This window comes from Pseudovirgaria hyperparasitica (genome assembly GCF_010093815.1).
Source record: "Pseudovirgaria hyperparasitica strain CBS 121739 unplaced genomic scaffold EJ05scaffold_8, whole genome shotgun sequence".
NCBI classification, from domain to species: domain Eukaryota; kingdom Fungi; phylum Ascomycota; class Dothideomycetes; order Acrospermales; family Acrospermaceae; genus Pseudovirgaria; species Pseudovirgaria hyperparasitica.
In genome coordinates, this window is record NW_022985556.1 from 1,458,403 (window position 1) to 1,483,988 (window position 25,586).

Here is a 25,586-nt window from a genome sequence, read left to right on the forward strand (position 1 = left end):
TTCAAGGTCTAAGATGTCTGATCGAAGAAGTTAGATGGGAGAGAGCGACGGAGGTATCTAGGCTGAGGGGTGTGAGACTGAGGGAAGTTGCCTCGTAAGATAATCTAGACGCGTGCAGAACAGGGTGGTAGTCGGTACCTGTCTGGCGTTGTGAACGTAAACACAGAATGGATCGAGTTGTCGCAACGTGCGTCGCACCAAGGATGATCGCCCGTCTAGGATGCAGTTCGAGCCATTGAGTATATATGTGTTAGATGGAACATCCTGTGCTCAAGTGTGGCTCACTGGGCTGCTCAAAGTAACTGGCCTGACTTACACCGTAGATGCGCATATTCACCCAGAACGAGCATCGTTCGGCTCAATTGAGCGATTCAATCACAATCATATACAACGGCACACAAAAAAATTTCAATGAAGTATGCTTGCTGTGCTGATGAGGATGTCTGCGTTATAATACATGTTTCTGCTTGACTCCTTCATAATTTCTCACGTGTTAAAAAGGTGAAAACCCCCTATTCTGCGACCCTCTTGCCCTTCTCGCGCTCTAGCATTTGCCTGAGTTCCTCATTCTCAGTGCGCTCCTCCTCCAACCTGCGCCTCGCGCCACTGCGATCCAGCAGTCTCGCCTCTCTCTCTGCTTTCAGTCGTCTCTCAAGTTCCTTGAGACGGCTTATCCAGCGCTGGTCTGTCTCGCCGGAATTGGTATCATCGCTTGTTGTTGGTACTGCATCAGCTGAATGATGGCGTAATAAAGAGCTGCCGACGCTGTGACTGGTTGATGGTGGCTTAGGGATCTTAGAGCCGCTGGAGCCAAGTACGACCTTTTCGAGGCTGTCGATTCTTTTGGAACGGATGTCCAGCGTATGTTCAAGCGTTTGGAATTCCTTGATCAAGTCGCGTTCAATGCCGCGGACGTTAGTCCGAAAGCTACCAACCACGCTCTCGATGCTCTTGATAGCCAGGATGAGGTTCTTACTGAACGCTGGGAAATGTTTTCCAATGCTCTCAATGCTCGGAAGCTCTTTGTTGATCAAGGCATGCTCTTTCGCCCATTCTGTGCCACAAAGCGTCGAAAGACGGTTCCAGGTGGCAAGAAGTAGATTGTGTCGCTCGACTAATTGATCGCGGTATTGCGTTTCGTTGGCTGTAGCCTTGCGTCGGTCTGATTGTCTGCTTTTCTCAAGCTCCGCAATGCGCCCTTCTTGTTTCTGCTGCGCCTGAGACATGACGTATGATGATCGCTCAACCTGTTCATGGCGGGCGCGATCTTGACGACGTCCTTGTCGCTCCTTTTCAAGGAGTTCCGTTACCCTACGTGTTTCGAGGCCTGCATTTTCAAGAAGAGTGTCTCTGGTACGCAAAAGTCTTTCTCTTTCCGCCAGTTCGTTCTTAGCATCTCTCAATCCTTGTATAGTAGTGTCGAGCTCAGTTTGAATCTTAGTAATCTCACGAACCCAACTCGATTTTGTTCCGTCCAACGACCCTAATGCCTCTTTAAGGTTACTCTCGAGCTCATTCAACCTTGTCTTCCAGCTCTCGGCTTCGACCTCCTTTGTGGTCAGGCTCTTCTTCAGCCTCCGATTCTCGTCCCTGATTATCGAGAGTTGGTGGTTCAAGTCGTCGATAAATCTCTGCACTTCGGACTTTTCTTTGGAACTCATCGCTTCTCTTTGCTGCTTCTCTTCTGCATACTGTTGCTGAAGGTCGTGAACTTTATCTTTCTGCTCCTGCAACGAAGCTTCGCTCGCTGTCAAGCTGACCTCTAGTTCGCCGATTTTGATCTTGTCAGTCTCTTGCTCGTCTCGCAGGAATGCAGCTTCAGATTGTGTTGACTCTAGTTGGATATCGAGTCTCTCGTTCTTGTTGCTCAGGCTTTGGCATTGTTCGTCCATGATGGACAGTTCACGGCTAGCGCTGTCTAATTCACGCTCGAGAGATTGAATTTTTCGGCTCTTTGCGTGATCATTGTCTTCGAGCTGAACAACACGGCTGCTTACGTTCCTCATTTCTGACTGTAAAGCTTCGAAGTCCTCGTTGCGGTGTGTGAGCTCTCGTCGTAGCTGCGCCGTATGGTCTTTCGTAGAGGCAAGCTGTCGTTCCAGTTCTTGAAGTTCACGGAGAGCTTCTTGCTCAAGATCCTTATACTCGTGTTCTTTGGATTCTACAGTTCGTAGAAGATCATCTCGTTCGGACTGAAGTTCCTGTGCGTCCTGGAGTGCTTCGTCCCTCTCAATCTTCAGAGTAACGTTCTCCTCCTCGACGTTCGACAGAATGTCAAGATGATTATTGAATTCTCGTTCGAGGTCTTGGTTGGTCATTTTGATCCGTAAGAGTTCGTTGCGAATCGAGGTTTGTTTATCTTCATAGGCTTCGCGCTCTTGGTCGGCCAAAGTTGTAGCAGATGAGGCTCCATCTTGACGATTATAGGCACGAGAGACTGATCTTTCAAGAATACTGTCACCGGAAACCGACTTCGACGCGTCTGCATATCGATGTGTGCGTTTGAGTTCTTCAATTTCTTGCTGTAGGCGTTCGCGTTCCCGGTTTCGGGAGGCCAACATGGATGTTTGGGCATTCAATTGTCGCTGCAAGACAATGATCTCTTCACGTTCTTTGGTAAGAGTCTCCGATCTCAAGGGCGTTCTGGGCCATAGTTCCTTGATTGAGACATTTGATGATGATCGAGATCGTGGCGCCAATGCGAGCTGCTTGGAGCGCTCATTAAGTTGGGCTTGAAGGCTGTGAACGCGTTGATGCAGGGTTAGAGCTTCTTGTTCGGCAGCTGAACGGTAGGCATGCGCTTCATTGCGCTCGTCACAGAGCACTTGTGCTTCTTGCTCGTAGACGTCCTGTAGGTCTTCCTCAATGTTAGCTGACCCTGTTTTGAAAGACGCGCCTTCCATCGTTTTGATGAACTCAGCCATACGTCTACATTCCAACTTCTCGCGCATTGCTTCATTGCGCCAATATTCTACTCTCTCTTCAAGCGTTTCTATTTGGACTTCATGCTCTAGGATTTCATCTTCGTGAACGAGAAGGTCTGCACTAGTTTTTGCATCGAAGTCTGAATTATCACTGTTAACATTGGAGTCACGCGTGCAAGGACGTGTGGAGGAAGTGCCTTCTTGTGCGAAGAGCACCTTCTTGTTAAGATCCTTGATTCTTTGACGCTGTGAGATTGCTTCCTTCTGTTGCAAGACTAAGGCGGCTTGTAGCCGGACGTTTTCATCTATGATCTTTTGAACATTTTCATCAGATCGTTTGGCTAAGGTCTCATCGAGGAAGAAGATCTTCAGTTTAAGTGCAAAGTTTTCTTTGGATAGGGTTTCAATCTTGGAGTTCTGCTCTTTAAGGCTGAGACTCGCTGGGTATGGGTTCTTATATGGAGAAGCGACGACAGGATCAAACGGATCCATCTTGACTAGGTCGCGTTGCTGTTGTCTTCTGCTATATTCTCTGGCTGTATTGAGTGGAACTTTGATGGATGACACTTGCTTTGAGATGATTGTGTCCGTAGGCGCGATTGGGAGAGTTCTTTGTAGATGAGAAGGAAAAGTAGACGCGAGGGGAGTAGTCGCGGTCTCCTCGCGCAACGCGCCAAGGCTTGCGTCGCGTCCAACATCCACAGTAGCTGGTACCCTTGCGTTGCCCAGGGGATTGGTAGAGTCCACGTATGAGTCTTCTCCTGACATAGACGAAGCAATGCTCCCGAGGCTGGGTAGGCGTGACAAAGCCATGCTCACACGGTTCTGCCCCCGACCATGAAACGAGGAGACTGCACCTCCGCTCTGCAAAGCATAGTCCGCGCCGAGAGTGCCTTCACTCGTGCCTTCTCCGGATACATCTGACCGATTGGCGATAGATGATTGCGAAGATCGTTGGCTTGCATATCTGTTCCTCAGGTAGTGCGGTCGCTTCTGAACATGTAAGGAAGGCGCACTAGAGACTTTTCGAGAGATGGTAGGCAACGATACTTCTGCCATCGAAAAGCTGGAGTTTACCTCATCGAGAGCAGATTCATCAATGTCAAGCCGGGGCTCAGTGGCTTTGACCGTTGAGGCACGAGAGTGAGTCCTCTGAGGCTCATCTGCTGACGCGCTAGGAGGACTCTCAACCTCGTTACGGACATCGGCCACAGCTCTCGATGCGTTTCGTTGTGCTGCAGCTGCCAACGGCGACGACGGTACATTTTCCGATGTCGACGCACCTCCTTCATAATCCGGCATGTCATCAAGTTCTGTGTGCGTGGAACGAGACTTTGATAGTCTTGCGGCAGGTGTCTTATAAGCGTCTGCAGGGGTCAAAGGGGATTCCTGGTCTCCATGGTCATGGTCCTGATCCTGATCCTGATCCTGATCCTGGTCCTGGTCTTCGTGTTCCGTCCCCCGGAGCCAGTCACGCTCCTCCTCGCGATGAGGTTCAAGAAGCCATGGTCTGCGTTCCTCACGGTCTGTAATCGCGCGCCCCCCGAAAACAAATGTATCATCAACTCCAGTCAGGCCTCCTATATCCTGACCAGCTGTTACATCGGGCAGAAAACTTGATTCCATGTCCATCAGCCTTCTCCTCATTTCTTTCTCCATCAAAGCACTACCATCTATCTCAGCAGGACTTCGGTTCACCTCGCTCTTGTTGTTCAAAAAGCTGTCATCATCGGCGGTCGGCAGTGGAGGTAGGTCAGAGTCGGGCTGTTCGAACGACCGGACGGCATCATCATCTTGGCTTTCCGAAGCCATGGTGGCCCATGTATATACCACTATCGCGGTATAAGCGTTATATGTCGTATGCGCTTCTGAAACCTTTACATGCGTGCCTTGGTATACCACTGAGGTCTAGTATAGCTCGGGCGGCGTTACCCGGCGTTTCCCAGCGTTTCGTCCAAGTTCTGGATGATATTCCGCCGGTACGTGCAAATATAGCACTGTTAGAGACGCAGAGCGACACGTGGGGCAGCACCAAGTCGGTATGGTGAGTAGCAAAGGTGCGCAAGTTGATCCTGTATCGGAGATGAAGCGAGGCAAGATGACGCGTGACGAAACTGGCGAAAACGACTTAGTCACGCTGAGCCCGAAGTCGGGTGACGTTCAAGAGAGAGACTCTTCGTTGAGAGGCTTTCGAAGCAGACGAGTAAAAGAATGTGAGATCAAAGAGTGTCAGTATGAGAGCGCTTCTCACAGTGGGAAGAGATGAACCAGTCGCGTCGCCGTGAGGAACGCGCCAGGTGATGTTGGAATAAACCCTGCAAAAGCAGTGTCGCTAAACGACCTGGGCTTAGCTTGCTCCACCAAACATACCCTCGCTATGACGGGCACTAAGTTGCTGTGTATGCTTCTTGGTGGGGTCACTGCAGCCCTATGGCTGGGCTTACTTCAAACGGACAATTGACTTCCAACTCGCGGAGAAGGTGAAATTAAAGCAAGGAGTCCATGCGAGAGACGTGGGCCAGGGTAGAACATTTCTCGGAGCGTGAGTTCTAAGTTGAGAGCTATACATTAAACTCGCAGCAATTAATACTTCGACCTTTTAAGATAAATGCATTCCACGCATGGAAAAACATAAGGCAACACCTGTACTCAGGCGCTTGAGGGTGGCATCGAAAGCATGTGACATATATTACAGGGGTCCTAGACGGCTGTTGAAATGTCAATTGTGTAGATAGAGCAGAACTTATGCCAGAACTGCGCATCGAAACATATTGATATCAAGACTTCAGGACATTCACTCCTGTTCTGAAAGAGGCTTAGTTATATCAGAGAGATAAACCTCCAACTAATCTGATAGGGTATCACTCGACATTTATATCTCTCTTCTTCTTCTTACGCCTCCTGTCCTCGTCGTGTTCGTCCTTTTTACGTTTCTTCCCGCTACTGCTATCCCTTTCCTTGTCCTTTGATTTCGTAGATGTTTTGTCTCGATTCTTCGACTTCTTTACTGACTCTTTCAGAGCGGGTTTGGCTCCTACTCGTTTCTCCTGAGAAGGAACAGCTTTACAATCATCGCTATCTGACCACTCCAACGTTGTACCTTGGTCTTGTGTTTGACCTGACATTCGAAATCGCATTCGCAGACCCTTCGGCTGCTGCCTAAGTGGCCTCGAAGCTGGAACCTCGTACGATGTAGTTGGGTTCGGAAGGTCTATGATACGCTGAAGCTGTAGAGTTTCAGAGATAGTAGAGCGTACTGCCATTATAGATGAGTATATTGGAACACAACCACACATTTTAAACTGACTTGGGAAGTATCTTGATCCTTTGGGTACGAGCACCCTCGTCTCTTTGCATGCTTGTCCGTCTTGGCGAGCTACGCCGTATTTGACACCTTCGTGTGAAGTGAGCGTCAACTGTTGCTTTGCTTTTATTACACCCTTAATATCTAGGGCTTCGATATCCGCTAGAGATATTCTTGCCGGCGCAATTATATGAATTATTTGTTTTCCTCGAAGATTTGCGTCTGAAAGTATATTGGTCGAATCGTGCAGCTTCACGTCTCCAATGCCCAGCTCCTTAAAACCCGAGGGAGGTATGAAAGCAGGTCTGTTAACTACAGCAGTGCTATCGCTGGTTGTACTGCTTGCTGTTGTTTCGTCTTCCGTGGTACCATCGTCTGCGGCGATCTCGTCTGCAATGCCATGATCTGTAGCGGCATGATCGGAGCCATCGCCTTCGGTGGCATCAGAACTCTCTGAAGTACTGCTAGAATCGTCCTCTTCCACTTCCATCTCTAGTCTGAGTTCTGGGAGTCTAGGGGAAGCTTGCTGGGCTTTGCTGCAGCAGGATGCCGATCCATTCGAGTTCGCATTTGATAGGGTCTTATTGGAAGATGCCGAGAGCGGTGTTTTACTTGACACGTTCGGAAGTGGGATTGGTGTTTCTTGAATACGAACCGCTGCTTTTTTCGCCTTCAAAGCTTGTGGCTTTCTCTCTTTCGGCGTGATGTGGTTGGTCTTTGGGACAGGAATTTGACCTGCGGAATCGTCTTCACTGCTGTTAACATATTCTGCACTTCTGAAACTCTTTTGAGCACCAGACGTAGGCACTCCTTTCTTTGTTTTCCCAATTGCCATTGTTCCTAGCTGTGCATTTGTGGTACGTTGAGTGATATGGGCAGATTCTTTCTCTAAGACGACGCTTTCAAAAAAAAAGTTCCCGTGTCGGAAGTCCGCCCTGCCAAGGACCCGCTGTGGCTGAAGTCCCGCTCCGCTCTACTTTTCTTACGTGTAGACCGTGCGTCTTCGATTTCTTCAGGTGCCCCAAAGGCTATGCAGTAACTATCAGGAAGATCTCGACGCGTGGAGTGATTCTTCACGAACGAATCCCAAGGACGCCACATTCGAACCACGACTGTTCACCAAGTCCGCGCTACAAATGTCTAAAAGAAAGCTCGGTGAATACACGACCATTAGCAACGGTCCGCAGCACTTCAGTGATTCGATGCCTAGCTAATATTTCCAAGGCCATGTAAAGTCGGAACGCACCTTGACCGCATTCGAGGTAGCACGGGCTCGACTTCAAGCAGCTGAATCTGCAGATGCAAAGGCGGTATTGACAGAACCCACTTTTGATGATGGAGACTCTCCATATGAATCGAATGATGAAGATGGTGCTACGATCATCTCTTCGGATGCCATCCCAGTCGATGACTCTGGAGTTTCCAGGGAGGATCAGAAAGTCATGTCAACTTGGCTAGCCTCGGACCAATCAATCCTCAACAGCGATGCATTCAGCGTAACACTTCGCATGAAGTATCATGATCGACTTGCCAACCTTGGAACATACTCTTTACGAGTACTTCGTGGGACAGTATCCATGCTCGGTGCTGATTTTACCAACAAGAGCCCAGCCCAGCGAGTGCTGGCGAGCGCAACTCAAGCACTCCCGCTAATTGTTTGCACTTCGACTACAGGTGCAGATATCTTACTCTTCAATCTCCGCCGACCTATGCAAGCACTTTGTCGTATTTCTCCGTTATATAGGTCTCTGTGGAATACAGAAGCTATACAGAGTCCAGAAGATGCGAGCTCTCGACGTTCATTTGACAGAATCGACCGCAGCGATCAGGATCCTCTTGGGCGTCCACTTACCGCGCTCCACGTTCCTGAAAGTGTCAAGGATGTACTTGTCGCTGGTATTAACGCTAAAGATCCCCCAGTAATTCTGGTCGCAGGCCCGAGGCAATGTGGAAAATCAACATTCATCAAGCTACTGCTCAATAACATCTTGAGCCGCAACCAGAGCCACTCCGCTCAGAACCCTGGTTCAAAGCGGACAACAGTGCTGGTACTGGATCTTAAATACCAATGTCCAGCGTATACGCCCCCTGGGCAAATATCTCTCGTTGAGATATATAAGGACTCGTACGAAGCGGCCCATTGTCAATCCTACAGACCTGATAACTCATATCGTCGAACCTTGCGAGCCCATGCAATGTCTAAAGAGCTATGGGAAGACGATCCAACTTATTCCACAAAGTGTGTGGCGGACTTGTTGTCATACTGTGGCATGTCTCTGTACGCAAAACCACCTTTGATAATCAACACGAACGCCTACCGCTCGACCTCAGACTTGTATAGTCTTGTGAGCTTGTCAAAGGAGGCATGTGTAACGCGATTCATCCTTATGGGCTTGGACCCCTACCATGAAGGCTTACTGCGTGACGCACTACCGATAACAATGCAGGGTAAATACGACGTCATTAGGTTACCAAGTCTCGGGATTATAAACCGAGTTCGGAGCGAGCAACAGCTGCAAGCTATACAGATCATGAGCTACTTTCACGAAAGGGCGCTATATTCCTCTATCGATACCTCTGAATGGGATCCTACACCTCTCGACAATTTACCACGCTTCGTCGTCAGCTATGGTGGGTGTTCGCGCGGCTTTGCAGGAATCATCTTATCGCCTTCTATCGTTACGTCTCTCAGACATGTCGTTCTTGAAGGGAGTATCGTTACCCTTATCGCCACCGAAGATCCAGCATTCACTGCTCAATATCAAAACTCGCTGGAGCCCGGAGTTCACTCGCTACCATACATAGCAAAAAACGATATGGATTTTGTAATGCCCGACCCTACTTGTTCTTGTGTCGTTGGTATGGCTATCGTGGCACGCATCGATTTCAACAGTAAAACAATTGAATTGATCATACCACGCTTATGTGAAGAATCATTGAGCAAATACAAGCCCGAAAATATCGTTCTACTCCATGGATGTTTTCCCAATCCGGACTGGGCATACAAAGAACGATTATCTGCAGATCGGCATGATGTTGCTGCAAAATCGAGCGTTCTGGACAATGCTGATAATCGCTGGGCCACATCGCAAGTATTACAGATAGTGCATCACCAAGTTAGGTCGCATCCATGGGTCATGGATAGTGGAGCCGTCGCAAAAGCGTTCTGGGCGAATATCAAGATCGAACACCATGAAGTGACCAATATTCAAGAGCTCCAATACAAGTGATATATTCCCAATCTAGCCGATGAGCTTCGTCAAATTTTCTGCCAGCGACACAGGTGCCTCTTCCGGCAGAAAGTGGCCTGCTTTCTCGCCAACCGGCACGAAGACCCCAGATTCACCGCCATCAGCCATATAACGACCCCATATCTCTGGGCAATTGAAGCGACTGCCGAGATATGTGGCACTCCACATCGCTAGAAATGGGCCTTTGAATTTTCTTCCTTCCTTCTGGTCCTTGACTTGTCTTTCAAAATCAATACCAGCACCACACTCATAGTCCATACACGCCGCACGCAGATTCTCGGGCTTTGAAAACGCCTGAGCATATACCTCTTGGGCAGATTCTGTTTCTATCTGCTCCTTTAGACCAGCCCAGCGGATACACATCTTCTTACACCACTTTGCTGCTCCGTATGCACTGATCATAGCAGTCGCCATTTCCACATTCGCCAGAAAAGGCCAGTGGAAGGTTGATTTAGCAACGCGGCCGTGCTCGAAAGACGCCCACTGCTCGATCTCAGGGACGGTGTCAATGCATGCGGTGCCCTTGAGCTCGAATTCTTGGAGGATACTCGCAATTGGTGTATCACGTCCGATGGCGGCGGGCCAGGCGAAATCGGTGGCAAGGCGGTGACACACTCGAGCGCCGCGATCGTGGCCCGCGAGAACGACTGGTATCGGACGAGGTGAATGCTTCAAGAGTTTACTTAGGGCCTCCAAGATCGCGTAGCCAACGGTGCGTTTATCAGAGCCAGCAGACGAAGGAGTTGATTCACCATATCCTGGCATCTGTCACACTGTCAATGGAAAGTTCTATTCAAGCCTATGCGCGCCATACATCAGGGATGAAGATTGGCTGGTTGGCCGGGAGATGCTGAATGACCTATACGTGCAATGGTAAGTGACGGAATACATGTCTCTTGCACGATTTCCACAAACTTTGCGCCATCTATGACATGGGTTAGCGTATCACTATAATTCACACAGTGGCACTTGCAGATAATTTCTATCAAGTCATTAGCGGATATTCTACTGACAAGCACCATCCAGATGAACTCACGTATTCGGAAACCCATGGATCAATACAAGCACTGGTTTCTCCAACTGTGTCGGTAACCGTGCATGACTGAACAGCTCAGATCCGCAGGTCGTTTTTGTGGTCTGTGACGTCAAGCCTGGTGCCTGTAGTTGCAAAGCCATATCACTTCCTTTCGGTGGCACGGAAAAGTCCCCGACGTGCAATTTTACGGGAGAGTAAAACGCTCGAAGTAGTCTATGTACAACAAAGTGTTTTCATGGACGGTCGTCCGGAGAACCTAGCACATTTGACTGATTTGTAACCTGTCAGGAATGTCGACTGCGGGGTAATAACATCCATCCATAATTTTGACACTCTGTTTTGTGGGGGCGAAAGGCCTAGCTTTCTCAGGCATACGAAACACGCACTTCCGGACAGCGCAGGGCGTCCAACCATTAGATGGTTTGATATGCATATACTGATCTTTGGTTTATGGAAGATGCCTCTGCCAATTCCCTACAGGTGCGAAGTAACCCAGGTGCACAGTCGAAGCCAACGTAAGTCCGAGTTGTGCCATGATCCAAGTTATGGACTAGTGGACCATAGGCTGATTGCTGTGCGCGGAAGCTCTACTTCAGATTACTATACAAGCAGTCACCATGGTTTCACTTATGCTTTCAATTCCGCCAAATACTCCTTGCTGAAAGGATAATCGATGTAACCTTCAGGACCAGAGGAGTAGAAGGTTTCCCGGTTGTACTTATTCAACGGAATCCCTCGCTTAATTCTGTACGGGAGGTCTGGAGTGCTGATATAATAGCGACCAAAAGCGATGGTGACGTTGTCAGCCGTATACACCTCGTTGACAACTTTCGCTGCCTTTTCTTCGGTGAATCCACCAGCCAGCATGATTGGAGCCTCCGTACCCCATAGTTCGACGAATTTGTCGTTCTCCCTAGTCAGTACATGGTAGTCGCCGTCGACTGCAGTCGTGTTGTATCCCACTCTACTTTCTACGAGGTGGAGGTACGACAGATTGAGCTTCTTCAGCTCCTGAATGATATGCGAGAACTGCGGGACTGGATCTTCCATCTTCATACGCTGACCCGTGGCCCAAGGCGAAAGGCGCATGGCAACTTTTTTACTATCTCCTACGGCTGCGATCACGGCCTTGGTCACCTCGATGCCGAATCGTGCGCGGTTCTCGATACTACCGCCGTATGTGTCTGTTCGCTTATTCGTCACATCTTGCCAAAACTGGTCGATTAGATAGCCATTCGCCTGTCTATATCAGCCTTTACAACCACATATACTACTGTTCCAGCCGAGACTTACACCATGGAGTTCTACACCGTCAAAGCCCGCAATCATGGCATTTTCAGCTGCATCCACATAGTCCTGGATCACTAACTTGATATCATCCTCCGTCAACGGCTTCGGCGTCGGCTTCGTCTCGTCAACTGGCACGTCACTTGCGCTCTGTACATCGAAACCATCTCTTGCCAAGACATCCTCGTTCGCCACACGTCCCAACGCCCACAATTGACAATAAATATAGCAGCCTTTGGCATGTACGGCGTCCGTGATCTCCTTCCAGGCCGCTCGTTGGCCATAGTTCCAGATACCTGGGATCCTATCGTATCCCCCGCATCGTGGCGAAATGAATGTTGCTTCGGTGATGAGCAACGTCCCGGGTGAGGAGGCACGCTGGGCGTAATATTCTTTCGCGTCGGGACTTGGGGTGTGACTTTCGTCCGCACGAAATCGTGTGAGGGGCGCCATGATCACTCGATGGTCGAGATTGAGGCCACCCAGTTTGATGGGCTTGAAGAGCTTGTCGATAGACATCCTGGAAATCTGTAGATCTTTGGTTACCTTGCGGATAGCACTGAATTTGCAATTCAGGAAGAGATTTGGAAAGTGACTGCTTGTCCGTCTGCGTTCGCAGTGAGGCTGTGATAACTTTGCCACGGAATGATAGAAGCAAGAGGATTTGTCGAATGATACGTTCTCAACCGGTCGATACGTTGTAATGATAATTAAAGCATTGTTGAATGATTCCTAATCGGGCTAGTAATGCCTCGGCTGCTGCCTTTCGGCTGCCATGGTACATGATGTCATTACATGGGACTATTATTGCATGGGACTCGTCTTCCTAGGCAGTGAACAACTCAGATGTGAGTGAGACTTGCCAATAGTCTCACGCTTCGATGAATGATGGCAACCTTAACAAAAGCCAAGATCAACCCACTTCACTTCCCTCGCCCACCCTCATGCGAGCTCACGCCACGCCATCTCCAGGTCAAATGGAACGGGCAGCTCATTGCGGATACAAAGGAGGCTTACTGGGTTCTTGAAACGCACCATCCACCAACATATTACCTTCCGCCTTCGTCTCTCAAAGTTCCACTAACGGTAAACCCGCGGCAGTCGTATTGTGAGTGGAAAGGCAAAGCTACGTACTATGATATTGTCAATCCGAGTAATTCCTCGGAGGTCGTGAAGAGTAGGATTTGGAGCTATGATGATCCGACAAAAGGCTTTGCACCCATCAAGAATTTCTTAAGCTTCTATGCGGGGCCGTGGGATTGTTATGTTGACGGTGAGAGAGTGGAGCCGCAGCCAGGTGACTTTTATGGTGGGTGGATGACAAGCGATATCGAACGTAGCACCGTGAAGGGTGGTCCAGGTACTTGGGGTTGGTAGTCGGAAAACCTTTTACGGTTTCTACAATATGCTCGGTCCTTCGGAGACTGTTAGAGGGCGGAACTTAGGCTGTCGAGTCGGAATAGCATGTGAAACTGGTCTATACCCTCTCGAGAACGGGATGGGTTTCACTGCTTCGTTCGATCATGATCTTCATCCTGTCATTATGGAGCACAAACTTGCAGGCTAATACATTGATAACATGTACGTGCAGCAGCTCAGCTACTATATAATGAGCTATATTTATTCTTGCTGCCTGTCACTTTCAATAGCCCGGTAAAGACACGTTATTCTAGATTGATCTACCGTTATCACGTCGAGAGCATAAAACATTTACTGGCTTTCCGTACTGACAAGAATAAGGAGTCTGTTTTAACGGAAGCCTACTCGTCTATCTCCTCGTCCTCACACCCCCTTTCCCGCCCTCCTTATCCGCCAGACTAACCACCTCACCAATCCCCGCTTGCTCTTGCTCGTCTTCAAGTACCCGAATCTCCTCCCGAGTATCCCACCACTTATCCTCTGCTCTCTCGAACGCCGCCGTCTTGATCTCTTTGACTGATTTGGGTGCTGCAGGATGCGCACTCGCTCTGTTCATGGTGTCGATCTCGATGTTTTGCCATGCTTCAGACGTCCGAGCATAAAAGTCACGTAGTGTCTCAAAGGGGCGAGGGTGCGGTAGTCCGTCGTCAACTGTGGCTGTCGATTCCTCCTCTTCGTCTTCGGTAGGCTTGTTTGAGGCATCTGGAATCGAGGTCGCGGCTGTTGTAACACTCGCAGTGTCAGACTTATCCTCATCAAAATCACTGTCAACGTCCGAATCTTCTTCTTCTTCCTCCTCTTCGTCCTCATCCATCTCGTCCTCGCTTCCAGCCCAATCGTCAAGCTCGCGCTTGAAGATCTCCTTAACGCCATCCAGTTTGCCTAAGTCGATGGCCCACAGATCGTCAAATGTGTATTCGCGGTCACCTTTTTCAAATGTGCCACCATAAATGTACAGTACGTCATTTTGCACTGTGAGTTGGGCGTTGAAGCGTGGATGTGGCATCTCGAAAACCACGGCTTTCTCGGGGCGGTTTGCTGTTTCCTCGTCTGACTCCGTATTTTTCAGTGCATCGGGTATATCTTTATCTCCTTCATCGTGAGCTAGTCTCCCCTTTGTCTCCAGCGCTGCCAGGTTGCGTAGCAATTCCTCCTCGTCAGCCTTTCCCCGTCCCCGCCTTCCGCGCTCAGCTCCTTGACCCCCTTTCTTCGGCGCCGCACGTGGCCGCCTGAGTGTGAGTGAGAAGTATCGATTTCGCTCTACATTCCATGCGAAAAGCTGGTTGAAAAATTCACTATCAATACCCTCCTCACTCTCTTCGATATCATACACGCCGCCAAACATAATCCCACGCCCCTTGTGATACGCCATTGTCGCTCCTGCTCGCGCCGGATTCGGCGGATTCGCAGGCCGCTTGCGACGTTCCCATACGACCTTCGGTAGCGTATTCGATGGCGCCTCTGCAGGCGGGGGGGTAATACGTAGGAACCATGTATCCTGATGGACCATGGGCTTGAGCACCGTGCGACCAGCACCACCAGCTGCGGCACCCTTGGCCTGCGAAGATTTTCCTGCAGGGCCCTTCACACGTGAGTAACCGCCATACAACACAGCGCCACGCTCGTGCGGGAGGAACGTGAAAGAGGACCGTGGTTCCGGCTTACCCGTCGCAGGCGGAAGTATCGGCGTGTGCCAGACAAAGGTAGAGGTGTCGTATATCCAGACATCCTGCAGATACTTCGTCTGCTGGCTGGTATCCTGAAACCCGCCAAACAAGATGATATAGTTCTTGAAATACGTCATGCGATGCCCACTGCGCGCCGGCGGCCCTTTACCCTTGAACTCTATGCGCGTCCATTCGCGGCTCTGTGGATCCAGGCGCCAGAAGTCGTTGTAGTGATAAAATGTGCCTTGTTTCGGAGACGAGAATTCGCCGCCGAAGAGGTAAATTCCACCGGCATTGCCGCCCCGTGTCCAGGCGTGGCCGGAGCGGGGCAGCGGTGTGTTGGGGCTTGTGATTGTGCGCCATTCGTCGTGTTTGATGTTGTAGACGACCAGGTCGTTGTAGAAATGGGCAAGGGCGCCATTGTAGTATTCGCCGCCGAAAAGAAAAAGTTCATTCGAGTTTGCTGGGTTTGCGAGCAGAGTGGCGGAGCTGCGTGCGGACGGGGGCTTACAGGGTGTTTCTGTTACTTTGAGAAATTGCTCTTGCTGGCGAGCATACTCGGCGAGCACGGAGTCAATGTCGACGTCGTCGGCATCAGAATCGTCGGCGTTCTTGGCTTTGCTGGCGTGCTTTTTTTCTTTCTTGTTTACTTTGCGTTCTTGACGAGCGACGATTTTAAGCTTCTTGTCAGCTGCCTTCGCTTTCTTATCCTTTCCCATATCTTGAGATATTTTGGTTGAATGAATTTGTTTCTGGACGTTCTCAAAAATGCTAAAAGATCTAAAAACGAAGACTGACTTAGCTTAGCGAGCTGTCACGTGGCCGGACAGTACTATCATAGAATACAGTCGTTATTAGATATCATACCTTCACATTCGGCCATACCATACTGAAAACAAGCGGTCCCGTCCGCTCCCGCATACTTAAGCAGTATAGGGGTGGATTAGTAGTTAGGTGGGTGACCACTAGCGAATACCCACTGCTGAATGTTTTGAATCCTGATTCTCGTTGGGAGCGACTAAATTCTTTTACTCTCGTGACCACTCAATGTAATAATAGTCCTCTTTGCTCGTCAGAAGGACGAAGCCATGGTAAAAGTGCTCTTTGCTCGGAAGCTAGGATCGAGATCTGCGCATCGGTCTCTTTCCTACAGGACGCGGTGAATTAAAACTGTCTTCTTCACTCATACCAAGACCAGCACAACGACGATACATCCGCAGCAGTGAGCTAGCTGGCCACAGTTGGCTGATAAATTTTTGGTAGTCTGGCCCTAGTATCAAATACTGCAAATAGCAGCGCCTCAGCGCCGGCCTGATGCTTCTTCGTAAAAATACACGCAAACGCCAAACCATGCAATATGCTCCATGAAAATGCTTCAGCAGCGACAATCTGCCCAGCTTACTAGAGCTCACGCGCCATATAGAACAGTAGGTATGCATTCGCTTCGAGAACATCCGCTTCGCTTGCTGCTACTGCCTTGTTGTCGTCGAACAGAAACCAGTCCTGGCCTTCGCGGCTGTAGCTGATATAGTGGCCCGTATCAATGTTTCCCTTGTGCACGATGACCGCACTGAGTTCGTAGACAAGCTCTGGGCTTGCTTTTGGTACGAAGCCATTTGCGAACGACTTTTTGTTGTTCGCGTCCTTGGCCCGGGTTGTGTAGGGGTGCAAGTTGAGTTGAAGAGGAAAGGCAACCCGCGTTTCAAGTTTCGTAGCGTTAGCTTTGGAGTGCTCGAAGCGCTTCAGGTGCACAGGAACGACAGGTGGAAGGCGCTTGATGCTCAATTGCTTTGTGGCGGGTTGCGAGCCACCGCATTTTTGGCATGTATAGTCTGTGGCAGGAAGTTTTTCTTTTTGGGTAAAGCTGTCCAGGCATTCCTTTAGATCGATTTTGATTTCGGCCTTCTCGGCTTTGGAAGCGCCGGGCTCAAGCTTGCGCTTCTTGACGTCGCGGATGTCGAGGCTGAGGTCCATGACTGGGTCGAGAGCAGTGGTGATATTCTTGCATTTATCGCATCTGACTGTAGATTGGAGCTGACCGTAGAAGGTCTTGTGTATAATGCAGGAACAATCTTCCGATAATGTACCGCCGTTCTTCTGATGAAGAGAGTTGAAGAGGAACTGCATGTACTCGTGAGCATCTTGTTGTTGATAGCCGACGAGAGCCTATAGAATGTCAGCTTATGCTCATGTCCTCTTGGGATCTTCTCAAGAGTACCTGTTCTGCCATCCAGCTTGCAAGCAGCATGCTCACAGCACCGTAACCCTCAGTTTTCTCTGCTGAATAAAACTCCTGAAAGATCTCATCCATTGCACAGCTTATGCAGTACTCATCGTCACAGTCCCGAGAGCTATGTCCTTCAGACAGATAGAAGTTCCGTACCAGTGGATTGTGGATGATGGTCTGAAGTATGACACTCATAAAGCAAGTTTGGCCCATGTTGTAAAGGCCGCGTAGACCGGTAGCCCGACATGGTACGAATGCTGCATGTGTGGCCACCAGTCTTTGATCTTCTATGCCATTGGAATCATCGGCTTTACGTTTTGTACCTGAAGGAGCTTAGATCTCGTTGAAAATGAACCAGGTGAGCTTGTGCCTTACCCCTTTGGGCGCGAATCTTCTCGAACTCTGGATCGTAGACGAAGTCTCGACAGAACTGGCAATAAAGACAACCATGTCGCGATTCGACAGCTATTGTATCATATGAGCTTTTGGGGACATTGCAGTGTCAAAGCACACATACTGAATGCGTGCTTCCTGGCTTCATGATGCTTGTCTCTTCCGTCTGCGCTCATTATACTCGGACATTGAAGGCAAAGGTACGTAGGTTTTATGGACACTACAATCGTGTCATTCTCGCTGGAAGATGATTTGTAGGTCTGAGGTTTTATCCGTCGAGGATCCGCGAGGGTTTGTATGGCAGTCTCGTAAGTCTCTTTGGCAAGCGCCTTATTCGCCTTGAATAAGCTTTGCACATGCTCTGCAACAATGTCAGTTGGGTTCGTTGAGCTTTCAGAGTCAACTATATTCACCACAGCCAAAAGTAGCGTTTGGCAACGTGCTCGAACCTGTCGGAGCAGCCTTTGTTTTAGTAACTTTAGGGGACACCAGCTGTGAAGCCTTGGTGGTGGCACCGATAGAATCCATCGTCTTCAAACTCGTGAGCACACCGCTACATGTTTCGGTTCATGTCAGCCACCAGCAGATTATGCAGAAGATTGCCGATAAGGTAGGTACCGTAAATCATCCACGGTAACTGCGCCGTTTGCACGTAGCAATGGATAGGATACGCAGCCGATTCGGGTGAGGTAAAGCAGCTAAGGAGCCGTGATTAGCTAGGCTGCCCAGGGTCGAGTTGCCAATCTAGCGCGATCCTCCTGACTGGGAACAGCCACAGGCAAAGCCACGTGGGCGCCTTCTTCTTGACCTCGGAGACCCGCCCAGGTGCCCGACTCCCAAACACAGTAGCCAGCAGCATATTAGGGCCTGGCCTTCACTATAATCATGTGCCATACGCAAGTGCAGGCTGCTTTCTGGTCCGGTCCGATAACTGCCTTTTCACCCACGATATATCTGTATATCGAAACGTAGAGATACTCATCTTGACAATATATAGGCATCACAGCCTCGAGGCTCCAATCCTGTCCAGACTGATCCTGTCAATGCAAAGCTCCTATCCGGAACCTCCTGGGTGCCTCGTATTCGAAGGACTGTGGGACTCATTATGTTTCCTTCGGAGATCCCACTAGGAACTCTTTCGTTGGGGCTCTAGAAAAGGAGTGGGAGTATAACCCATACAACATAGACCACAAGACGCCTCATCAAGCCATGTCTCAAACTTTTAAGCTTCCCAACATTCTTTCACCCACCTGATAAAACACAGCTACTGGAACCTTAGATATATGCCTCTATTCCTCCGTGCACTTGCCTGTAAAGGCTATGGTAAAGGCATATTCTCAAACCCTCAACCTCCTCTTTTACTGCTCCTTGTCATTTCTCCGTCCCCTATTCCTTTGTTTCGCTCTTTTCAGATCTTTAGTCCTTTCAGTATGCCAGGTTCTCGTATAGAACTAGCCGAGTCTTGACAAGCACACGTAGAATTATACCATCAATCAGTCCCAAATATGCCGTGTCACAGTTCCATCTGCGATCCTCCCAGCCCGTACACTTTTGAAACAGTTCCTTAACCTGTGCCTTCTCTGACCTCCAACCTTCTGATAACATCCTTGTCTAGTACACCAGAGTCCCTATCGGCGACAAGAATTCTACGATGTCAACGCCCCCTACTCCTTTATCAACGCTGCCATTCACAAAGTGGGACCCGACGTCCATCCTACTGCCCACATGCATAACTTAGACGGTGTTGTCTTATCGGCCTCTTCCCGGTCCTACGAGATGCTAAGCCAAGACGTATGTTAATCATGGCGATACAAATATATGCTTATTGTAACGGCTTGATTTTCAACGAGAAGGGATGGGAGAATTGGTAGCAGCACTAAGGAAGACTAGGAAGGGCATGATACTTCGGAGTAATGGCCTGTTAACAGTGGGTGACGGTGCCATCTTCTCGATTTTATTTGACAGAGATTAGCGGTGAGGTGCAATTGGTAGTCGAAGCGGAGGCGAGATGGTCTTGGAGAAGGTGCTAGATGGTCTAGATGGGACCTTTGAGTATACATTGCGCAGGACGTGTGATCTAGAGATATTATATTAGAAACTCCAGCCGGATTTGAAAGGGAGACGTAGGGGGCTAGACGAAGAAGGGTGCGAGAAGGTGTTACTGACCCTTCACGCATGTGATCATATGTAGGAATCGCATGGTTCACGTGAAGCATGAAATGTCGTCCTCGTTGAAATATGTTTTACTCATAATGCTTAATATCAAGCACATCCATCCCCTGTCATTTCAATCACTATTTCTTGTCAAATGTCAGAATTTGAACAAAAACATTCAAACAGACCGCACCGAGGCAAGAAAACTGCGCTTATTTACCACTAGCCTGACCCAAAGGTGCCAGTTACTGACTTACTTATCCTTTCTCTACAATGCCATGTCATAGATGGTAATCGAATGGGTGATGTTCATATACATAAACAGTCGGGTGGGTGATGTGGTAACTATTTGCCCAGGTGGTCTAAATGTTTCGTTAGTAAGCACATGAAAATGCCCAGATGAAACAGCTCAATCTAAGCAGTCTAGATCTAACATTGTGTGAATTGACCACCCAATGCTACAAATGTGCTACTCAAAAACACGCTAATACATGCATCAAACAGCCTGCCATGTAATCGTCAACGAAGTCGCGTGGCTAGACGTGTACACCTTCTGCTGCGTCGACCCGGATGGGACAGAATCTGCATAGAATGTCGAGCTTCCACCCGAGGCGAGCTTGCCGTTGTCCGATGTGAACACGGTAGCGGTAGTACCAGAAGCACAGGTGAGTGTGCCAGACTGAATAGCACAAGGACCTTTCAGGACTATTAGCAGAGACAAGACAAACGGACCGGAGAATGGTGTTTACCTTTGCTAGATGATAGAGTAAACCCGCTACCAGAAGAAGTCGCTGTGAAGGTAGCACAAGTACCAGAGCTGTACCAAGTTCCAGCACTGATAATGCAACCTTTCTGTGAGCCTCCAGAGTTGCCATTTAAGTATCCTTTTGCTGGTGATCAGCGAGAGTGAGATGAATAATTGAGATATCTTACCTTTGCCAGAAAATGGAGCTCCTGTTGGCGCAGGGCCGATGGACGTTGTCTTCGTGCCACCGCCTGAAGAGCCCTTAGGAAGGTACTTGACACCCGTGGATGGGCAAGTGGACTTGGTACCATCAGGGTCAGTTGCTACAAATTCTCCAGTCTGCACGGAGCCCTTGACGTTGTAGTGATACCAGATCTCGTTGAGTGCGCCACTGGAGCAGCCGAGTGTGACTTGATATCCATGCTTGGCCGAGAGGGCGCTCTGGATTTGAGCGGATGTATATGTGCTACTGGACGAGGGTATGATGCCGGCTTCGGACAGCCATTGATAAGACGGCAGCGCCTTAAAGAGTGTGACAGTCTTTTCAAAGAAGTCTGCAACTTCCTCGGTAGGAGAAAAACTGGAATAACAGGAGGGCTCGTATGTGCTGATGCATGTGCCATGCTTCCCCCACTCATGCGCCCAGAAGGTTTCGTCATTGCCTTGATAGTCTTTCCAATATGTGTTCATGTATGAGAGTGTTGACTGCTTGCCGTTGGCATTGAGGATAGCAGAGATATTAGTATACTCGCGCTTCGAGTCGCAGCTAGCTTCATAGGTACCATCGCAGTTATCGGGCCTTATTCAAGGTTAGGATGAGGTCGTGTAGATGGACTTAAGAACGTACCATAGTCCGTGGATCGTCCAGGCGTCCGAGGGTCCGGTAGGAGGGTTGGTATCCCAGAACTGGGTTTGGAGAAGCTGTCCGCCTGGTGCATTGAAGCAGCAAGTGTTTGCGACTGCAGTAGTATTATGACAGCTGAGCTGGGAGTTTGAGCATGTTGCTGGGGTTCCACCCAGCACTGTTGCGCCTGATCCTAAGAGGACTTGGACACTGCCCAGGGCGAACTTCGATATAGTTTTCAGGGAAGGTACAGAGGAAGCCATATTTACGATGAGATCTACACGTCCGTCTCCCATGACAATGGGATTCCTCACGTTTTGTACTGCATCTCTGGCGAACCTCAGCGCCATCCTTCCGGCTGCTGAACGTGTATCCAAGATAGTGCTCTGCTATAGCACCGCCGCTGTTATTGGATGATGTTTCGGGGTCGCAGCGGCTCTAGATATCGAACAGGTAGGTCGGCGTAGATGATATGCAGCGGATACAGGACCGCCCCGTCTGGTAGTTATCCGATCCATCCAGTCAGGTGGCCGGGCGTTGTCTCGTGCGCTGGGGGCTGGGTAAGGTGCCTGAGATGAAGATCGCTGCAAGCGAAGCTTGGTATACCACTGGAAGCTTGTGTCCATGCTGGAAGCAACAAGAAGCTTTTTGCAGCATAGGTGGATCGAAGACGCAGTAGTCGTCCAGCTGTGGTCGGCGTGTGGAGACCTTGAAACGCCCAGGGGTGGCAATCTGCATTTCGCCTTGTCGTGCCTTCCTAATTCAGCCGTTATCGGCGTGTCACGGCAATTAGACATGCATTATCATTTTGACTACACCACAGACTCGGAGGTCGTGAAGTTGTGCAGGAGCTCGCCTACATTTTCTGCAATAAATTTACATATCGCTACATACATAATCATTGTAGTACACTGCCCCTGATTGAATTCGTGAGATCTTGCATTCGCTGATGATCTGAGCCAACGCCAGGTTCTGAGCTAACGCCAATTCCCTGACAAATGCTGCACACTCATGATACAAACACTATCTGAATGCACATAGCCTCTATTAGTGCCAAGGCGTCCGTTGATCATCTCTTCAATAATCATCATAGCTGGGATAGGAGTTATTCGCTCCCTGACCAGTATTTTCCACATCATCAAGACTTCTATATGTGTTGCCCCCGTTGCCTCTTCCACGGCCTCGATTTCCTCCACCTCCACCCCCACCACCGCGGGAGCGGTTGTCTCGGCCTCCTCGGCCTCCTTGAAGTCCTCTATGGCGGTCTCCTCGACCGCGTTGTTGATTACCACCTCTGTAGTTTCCTGAGATGCCGCCGCCACGTCTCTCATCGGGCCCGTGCCATTGCCAATTGTGTTGAGGCTGGCGCTTATGCTGAGGTGGTGGGCCTGAACTTAAAGACATGTAGTCGTCTTCGCGTCCGTGGCTGCGCTTGGCCTGCTTGTTCGCATATTGGTTCTCTCGGTCGTTACTCGCCCGGACCTCGTTTTCAATGCGAAGCGTCACCTTTTCGCCGACGGTGCTTTCTATCTCGAACGATTGAGCCTCAGATACTGGGTGCCAATTCTGAATTCGATTCGCGTCCATCGGTCGGGCGCCTCTTCTGAGTGTCAATACAACAGTTGGGGTGGCGTTGTCCGTGTAAACGTCCCTGGACGATTCAGATACTGGCTCCAAACGTGCAGCCCATAACTTGTTTTCGAAAACCGCAGTGCCTGTGACTCGCCAGGTGACTTTCTTGCCGATACCGCCGACTTTATCCATGATAGTCTTGGGGCAAGGTCTCGCAGTAATAAGGATGCTATTTGCGAGGTGGCGAACTTCTCCCTCAGGAGTGCCCGGCGGCAGTTTGACAAGACTCAAAAGTTTCTTAGTAGACTCTGGAGATATGAGGTAGGCAGTGAAGGAAGTCGTCCGTTTGATCTGGTAAGATGTTGTCCCTGGTGGTGCTCGGCGTGCTTTGACCTCTTCGTTGTGAGCGTTGATTATTCGCTGAATTTCCGCTACTTCTGTGACTGGGTCTAGACTCGCAGCGTTTTCGGGGACCTGGATGACTTCCGCTATGATCGTATTACGTTTTACCGGAGTGTCTGGTGTCATCAGAGTCTTGTTAAATGTAAAGAAGAACTCTCTGAAAGCTTTCGTGTGCTTCGGCCTGTCCTCATATATTCGTATCTCCTCTGCATCTTTGTACGTGTACACTATTTCTTTGAGCAGCTCTTGCTTGTACATCAATGTACTACCGAATGTCTGATTTGACGGACCCACAGTCGGCTTCAAGCAGACCATATCGAAGTTCATGCCTTTGCTACGTGCCATACGCTTTATGAGATCGGAAAAGCGAGCCTCGGCTCTTCCGGTAAGCAACACAGTTAAGGCGTCTTTCGAATCCGTCGACAGTTTGACCAGGTCTACAACCTCTTCATTCCACCATCCTTGCCATGCTTTGGCTTCTTCTTTTTCCAAACCTTCGCCAGTGGCGGCTAATATGTTACTGTCGTGCCACCAACCACCTCCTAGAAAATAGTCCATGCTACTCAGTTTACCTATTGTGTTTATATCCCATAGCTGCTTGTTCGGTAGAGGACTCATGAAGACTTCGGGTATTTAGCGAAAGCATTCTTGGCTGATGTACAGCTTGACCTACGAGTATTGTCGAAGTCGTAGATATGAATCGACTTGATATTAGGGATAGCTATGGGTATAATGTGAGTATTATATCGATTAGACAATAGCTTAAGGGCATGTTTACGTGGGAGAGCATTGTCCTGACAGGACCATCTTTTCAAGCCAGTCAGTGTGTATTTCGCACTTCCGCCATTGCCGTTGGCCATCGCTTCTGGAGGCAAAAGAATCCCGAGAGATCTACGAAACGTGAGGTTTGATTTCGGCTTGTTCCATAGCAGTGAAATCATGCACCACTATATGCGGGAAATCGTGGAAGGCTTTGGAAGAATTCAACGAGGATTTTTGGTCAGAGTCATGTCGCGCAACGCGCTCTAGATTACGCCGGTGTCGATCGTGCCGGGCTGTAACCGCCCATCATTCAGCCCTACCCCTACCAGAGACGCGCGCTAAGGTCTGAGGCTTCCAGGTACTCAACTCTGACCTGAACCCTTCTCTCAACGTTACCTACCTATCATTACGCTTCCTGACTACGCCTCTCGTATATGGAGCATGATGAGACGGCGAGCGAGCCCATACTTTCGCGGGATGTTTGCACAGATACCATTGCCGAGCGAGGCAAGGTGAAAGTCAGTCAAGCAGTCCCAGATCATTGCGTCATCTGCCTCTGCCCCATCTCCGAGAGGGCCATAACAACGCCGTGTAATCACTATACGTTTGACTTCATATGCTTGGCCAGCTGGTTAGAGCAGCGTTCTGTGTGTCCGCTATGTGAGTGTCGTGCCCACGACACGCATGTCCACTGACAAAGCATAGGCAACACCGAGATCACAGCAATAGAATATGACTTTGCGTCGCCAACTGACTTTGAGAGATTAGCCATCAAACCGACCAGGCCATCTGGTAGAGTGGAAAACGCTTCACCTTCCCGTCAAAATCGACTGATGCACTCGAGTCAACGAACACCAACTCAAAGACCATGGGGTATTACTACTCCTGCACCGAGCCCTGACTTGGCACTGGTTCGTCGACGACACGTGTATAAACACGGGCTTCGGTGTCTCCATGTAGGCAGCAACCGAGTATCTAGGTATCGTGACTATACACCAATCCAATTCTCTACGTCCAGCGACTTGCAATCTCGAGCTCGACAGTGGATACGGCGGGAGCTACAGGTCTTCACTTTTCTAGATCCCACCAATGAGAGACGCTCACATGACGATGAACAAGAGAGGGGTGCGAGTGTTGGACGAGCGTCAAATGCCGAATTCCTTCTATCATACCTTATAGCCATACTCAAAACAGTAGACATAAAGGGCAGTGCAGGGCAAGCTCAAGACATGCTTCAAGACTTCATCGGCCGAGAGAATGCATGTCTATTCTTACACGAGCTAAATTCATGGCTTCGGAGTCCATATATCCGCGTCCAAGATTGGGATAGGCACGTACAGTACGCACAAAAGCTCCCAGGCCCAAATGGAGACAGGTGTGTGGATTATCGCTATGCCGCTTACAGGAGATACGCGGGCGCTTCTGAATAGAACACTGGGTGTAGCTAGATATTATCTTTAAAAGAGCTCATTTATTCACTTCCCTGTACATGCTCGCTGTCATTTCGCCTAGACCTATTTTCGTCCTGCAGCGCGATTTCGTTATTCTCCAATTGAGTTGTTTGATCTATTACATTGCGGTTCGTAGATACATTGGAAC

At 49.4% G+C, this 25,586-nt stretch overlaps 11 protein-coding genes across 11 annotated transcripts; 3 read left to right on the forward strand and 8 right to left on the reverse strand.

Moving 5' to 3' along the window:
* Window positions 1-418: 418 nt before the first annotated feature.
* On the reverse strand, window positions 419-5,214 carry EJ05DRAFT_511062 (uncharacterized protein). Its single transcript, XM_033748220.1, has one exon. The coding sequence runs from the start codon at window positions 4,734-4,736 to the stop codon at window positions 513-515; it is 4,224 nt and encodes a 1,407-aa protein (XP_033600697.1). The 5' UTR covers window positions 4,737-5,214; the 3' UTR covers window positions 419-512.
* Window positions 5,215-5,599: 385 nt separating this feature from the next.
* EJ05DRAFT_511063 (uncharacterized protein) lies at window positions 5,600-7,112 on the reverse strand. Its single transcript, XM_033748221.1, has 2 exons — window positions 6,232-7,112; window positions 5,600-6,180 (listed from the first exon to the last, which is right to left on the reverse strand). The coding sequence occupies exons 1-2, from the start codon at window positions 7,061-7,063 to the stop codon at window positions 5,786-5,788; spliced, it is 1,227 nt and encodes a 408-aa protein (XP_033600698.1). The 5' UTR covers window positions 7,064-7,112; the 3' UTR covers window positions 5,600-5,785.
* Window positions 7,113-7,364: 252 nt separating this feature from the next.
* On the forward strand, window positions 7,365-9,424 carry EJ05DRAFT_500765 (uncharacterized protein; the record flags this gene model as incomplete). The annotated part of the gene is made up of 3 exons (XM_033747036.1): window positions 7,365-7,407; window positions 7,453-9,320; window positions 9,374-9,424. The coding sequence occupies 3 exons, from the start codon at window positions 7,365-7,367 to the stop codon at window positions 9,422-9,424; spliced, it is 1,962 nt and encodes a 653-aa protein (XP_033600699.1).
* A 46-nt stretch (window positions 9,425-9,470) lies between these two features.
* On the reverse strand, window positions 9,471-10,655 carry EJ05DRAFT_511065 (alpha/beta-hydrolase; the record flags this gene model as incomplete). Its single annotated transcript, XM_033748222.1, has 5 exons — window positions 9,471-10,244; window positions 10,294-10,338; window positions 10,395-10,404; window positions 10,453-10,461; window positions 10,516-10,655. The coding sequence occupies 5 exons, from the start codon at window positions 10,653-10,655 to the stop codon at window positions 9,471-9,473; spliced, it is 978 nt and encodes a 325-aa protein (XP_033600700.1).
* A 487-nt stretch (window positions 10,656-11,142) lies between these two features.
* On the reverse strand, window positions 11,143-12,476 carry EJ05DRAFT_531929 (NADH:flavin oxidoreductase/NADH oxidase family protein; the record flags this gene model as incomplete). The annotated part of the gene is made up of 2 exons (XM_033749052.1): window positions 11,809-12,476; window positions 11,143-11,754 (listed from the first exon to the last, which is right to left on the reverse strand). Exons 1-2 carry the CDS (start codon window positions 12,319-12,321, stop codon window positions 11,143-11,145), a joined length of 1,125 nt encoding a protein of 374 aa, XP_033600701.1. The 5' UTR covers window positions 12,322-12,476.
* A 157-nt stretch (window positions 12,477-12,633) lies between these two features.
* Window positions 12,634-13,592, forward strand: EJ05DRAFT_452953 (DUF427-domain-containing protein). Its single transcript, XM_033742417.1, has one exon. The coding sequence runs from the start codon at window positions 12,688-12,690 to the stop codon at window positions 13,177-13,179; it is 492 nt and encodes a 163-aa protein (XP_033600702.1). The 5' UTR covers window positions 12,634-12,687; the 3' UTR covers window positions 13,180-13,592.
* Window positions 13,402-15,952, reverse strand: EJ05DRAFT_382323 (galactose oxidase). The gene has a single exon (XM_033741242.1). The coding sequence runs from the start codon at window positions 15,605-15,607 to the stop codon at window positions 13,571-13,573; it is 2,037 nt and encodes a 678-aa protein (XP_033600703.1). The 5' UTR covers window positions 15,608-15,952; the 3' UTR covers window positions 13,402-13,570.
* A 337-nt stretch (window positions 15,953-16,289) lies between these two features.
* Window positions 16,290-18,036, reverse strand: EJ05DRAFT_439409 (ubiquitin carboxyl-terminal hydrolase 2; the record flags this gene model as incomplete). The annotated part of the gene is made up of 5 exons (XM_033741873.1): window positions 16,290-17,054; window positions 17,107-17,438; window positions 17,491-17,580; window positions 17,633-17,869; window positions 17,922-18,036. The coding sequence occupies 5 exons, from the start codon at window positions 18,034-18,036 to the stop codon at window positions 16,290-16,292; spliced, it is 1,539 nt and encodes a 512-aa protein (XP_033600704.1).
* A 2,122-nt stretch (window positions 18,037-20,158) lies between these two features.
* On the reverse strand, window positions 20,159-21,514 carry EJ05DRAFT_439067 (ribonuclease M; the record flags this gene model as incomplete). Its single annotated transcript, XM_033741857.1, has 4 exons — window positions 20,159-20,358; window positions 20,412-20,546; window positions 20,596-21,206; window positions 21,255-21,514. The coding sequence occupies 4 exons, from the start codon at window positions 21,512-21,514 to the stop codon at window positions 20,159-20,161; spliced, it is 1,206 nt and encodes a 401-aa protein (XP_033600705.1).
* Window positions 21,515-22,328: 814 nt separating this feature from the next.
* Window positions 22,329-24,085, reverse strand: EJ05DRAFT_439287 (uncharacterized protein; the record flags this gene model as incomplete). Its single annotated transcript, XM_033741865.1, has 3 exons — window positions 22,329-23,848; window positions 23,899-23,946; window positions 24,004-24,085. 3 exons carry the CDS (start codon window positions 24,083-24,085, stop codon window positions 22,329-22,331), a joined length of 1,650 nt encoding a protein of 549 aa, XP_033600706.1.
* Window positions 24,086-24,333: 248 nt separating this feature from the next.
* Window positions 24,334-25,520, forward strand: EJ05DRAFT_511072 (uncharacterized protein). The gene is made up of 2 exons (XM_033748224.1): window positions 24,334-24,647; window positions 24,693-25,520. The coding sequence occupies exons 1-2, from the start codon at window positions 24,422-24,424 to the stop codon at window positions 25,415-25,417; spliced, it is 951 nt and encodes a 316-aa protein (XP_033600707.1). The 5' UTR covers window positions 24,334-24,421; the 3' UTR covers window positions 25,418-25,520.
* Window positions 25,521-25,586: the final 66 nt, after the last annotated feature.

Coding starts and splice junctions, on each gene's coding strand:
- EJ05DRAFT_382323 (XM_033741242.1), bottom strand. CDS start 15,607: ATGGGAAAGGATAAGAAAGCGAAGGCAGCTGACAAGAAGCTTAAAATC.
- EJ05DRAFT_452953 (XM_033742417.1), top strand. CDS start 12,688: ATGATGGCAACCTTAACAAAAGCCAAGATCAACCCACTTCACTTCCCT.
- EJ05DRAFT_511072 (XM_033748224.1), top strand. CDS start 24,422: ATGGAGCATGATGAGACGGCGAGCGAGCCCATACTTTCGCGGGATGTT. Junction 24,648..24,692: donor GCGTTCTGTGTGTCCGCTAT/GTGAGTGTCGTG, acceptor GACAAAGCATAG/GCAACACCGAGATCACAGCA.
- EJ05DRAFT_511062 (XM_033748220.1), bottom strand. CDS start 4,736: ATGGCTTCGGAAAGCCAAGATGATGATGCCGTCCGGTCGTTCGAACAG.
- EJ05DRAFT_511063 (XM_033748221.1), bottom strand. CDS start 7,063: ATGGCAATTGGGAAAACAAAGAAAGGAGTGCCTACGTCTGGTGCTCAA. Junction 6,181..6,231: donor AGGATCAAGATACTTCCCAA/GTCAGTTTAAAA, acceptor CTATAATGGCAG/TACGCTCTACTATCTCTGAA.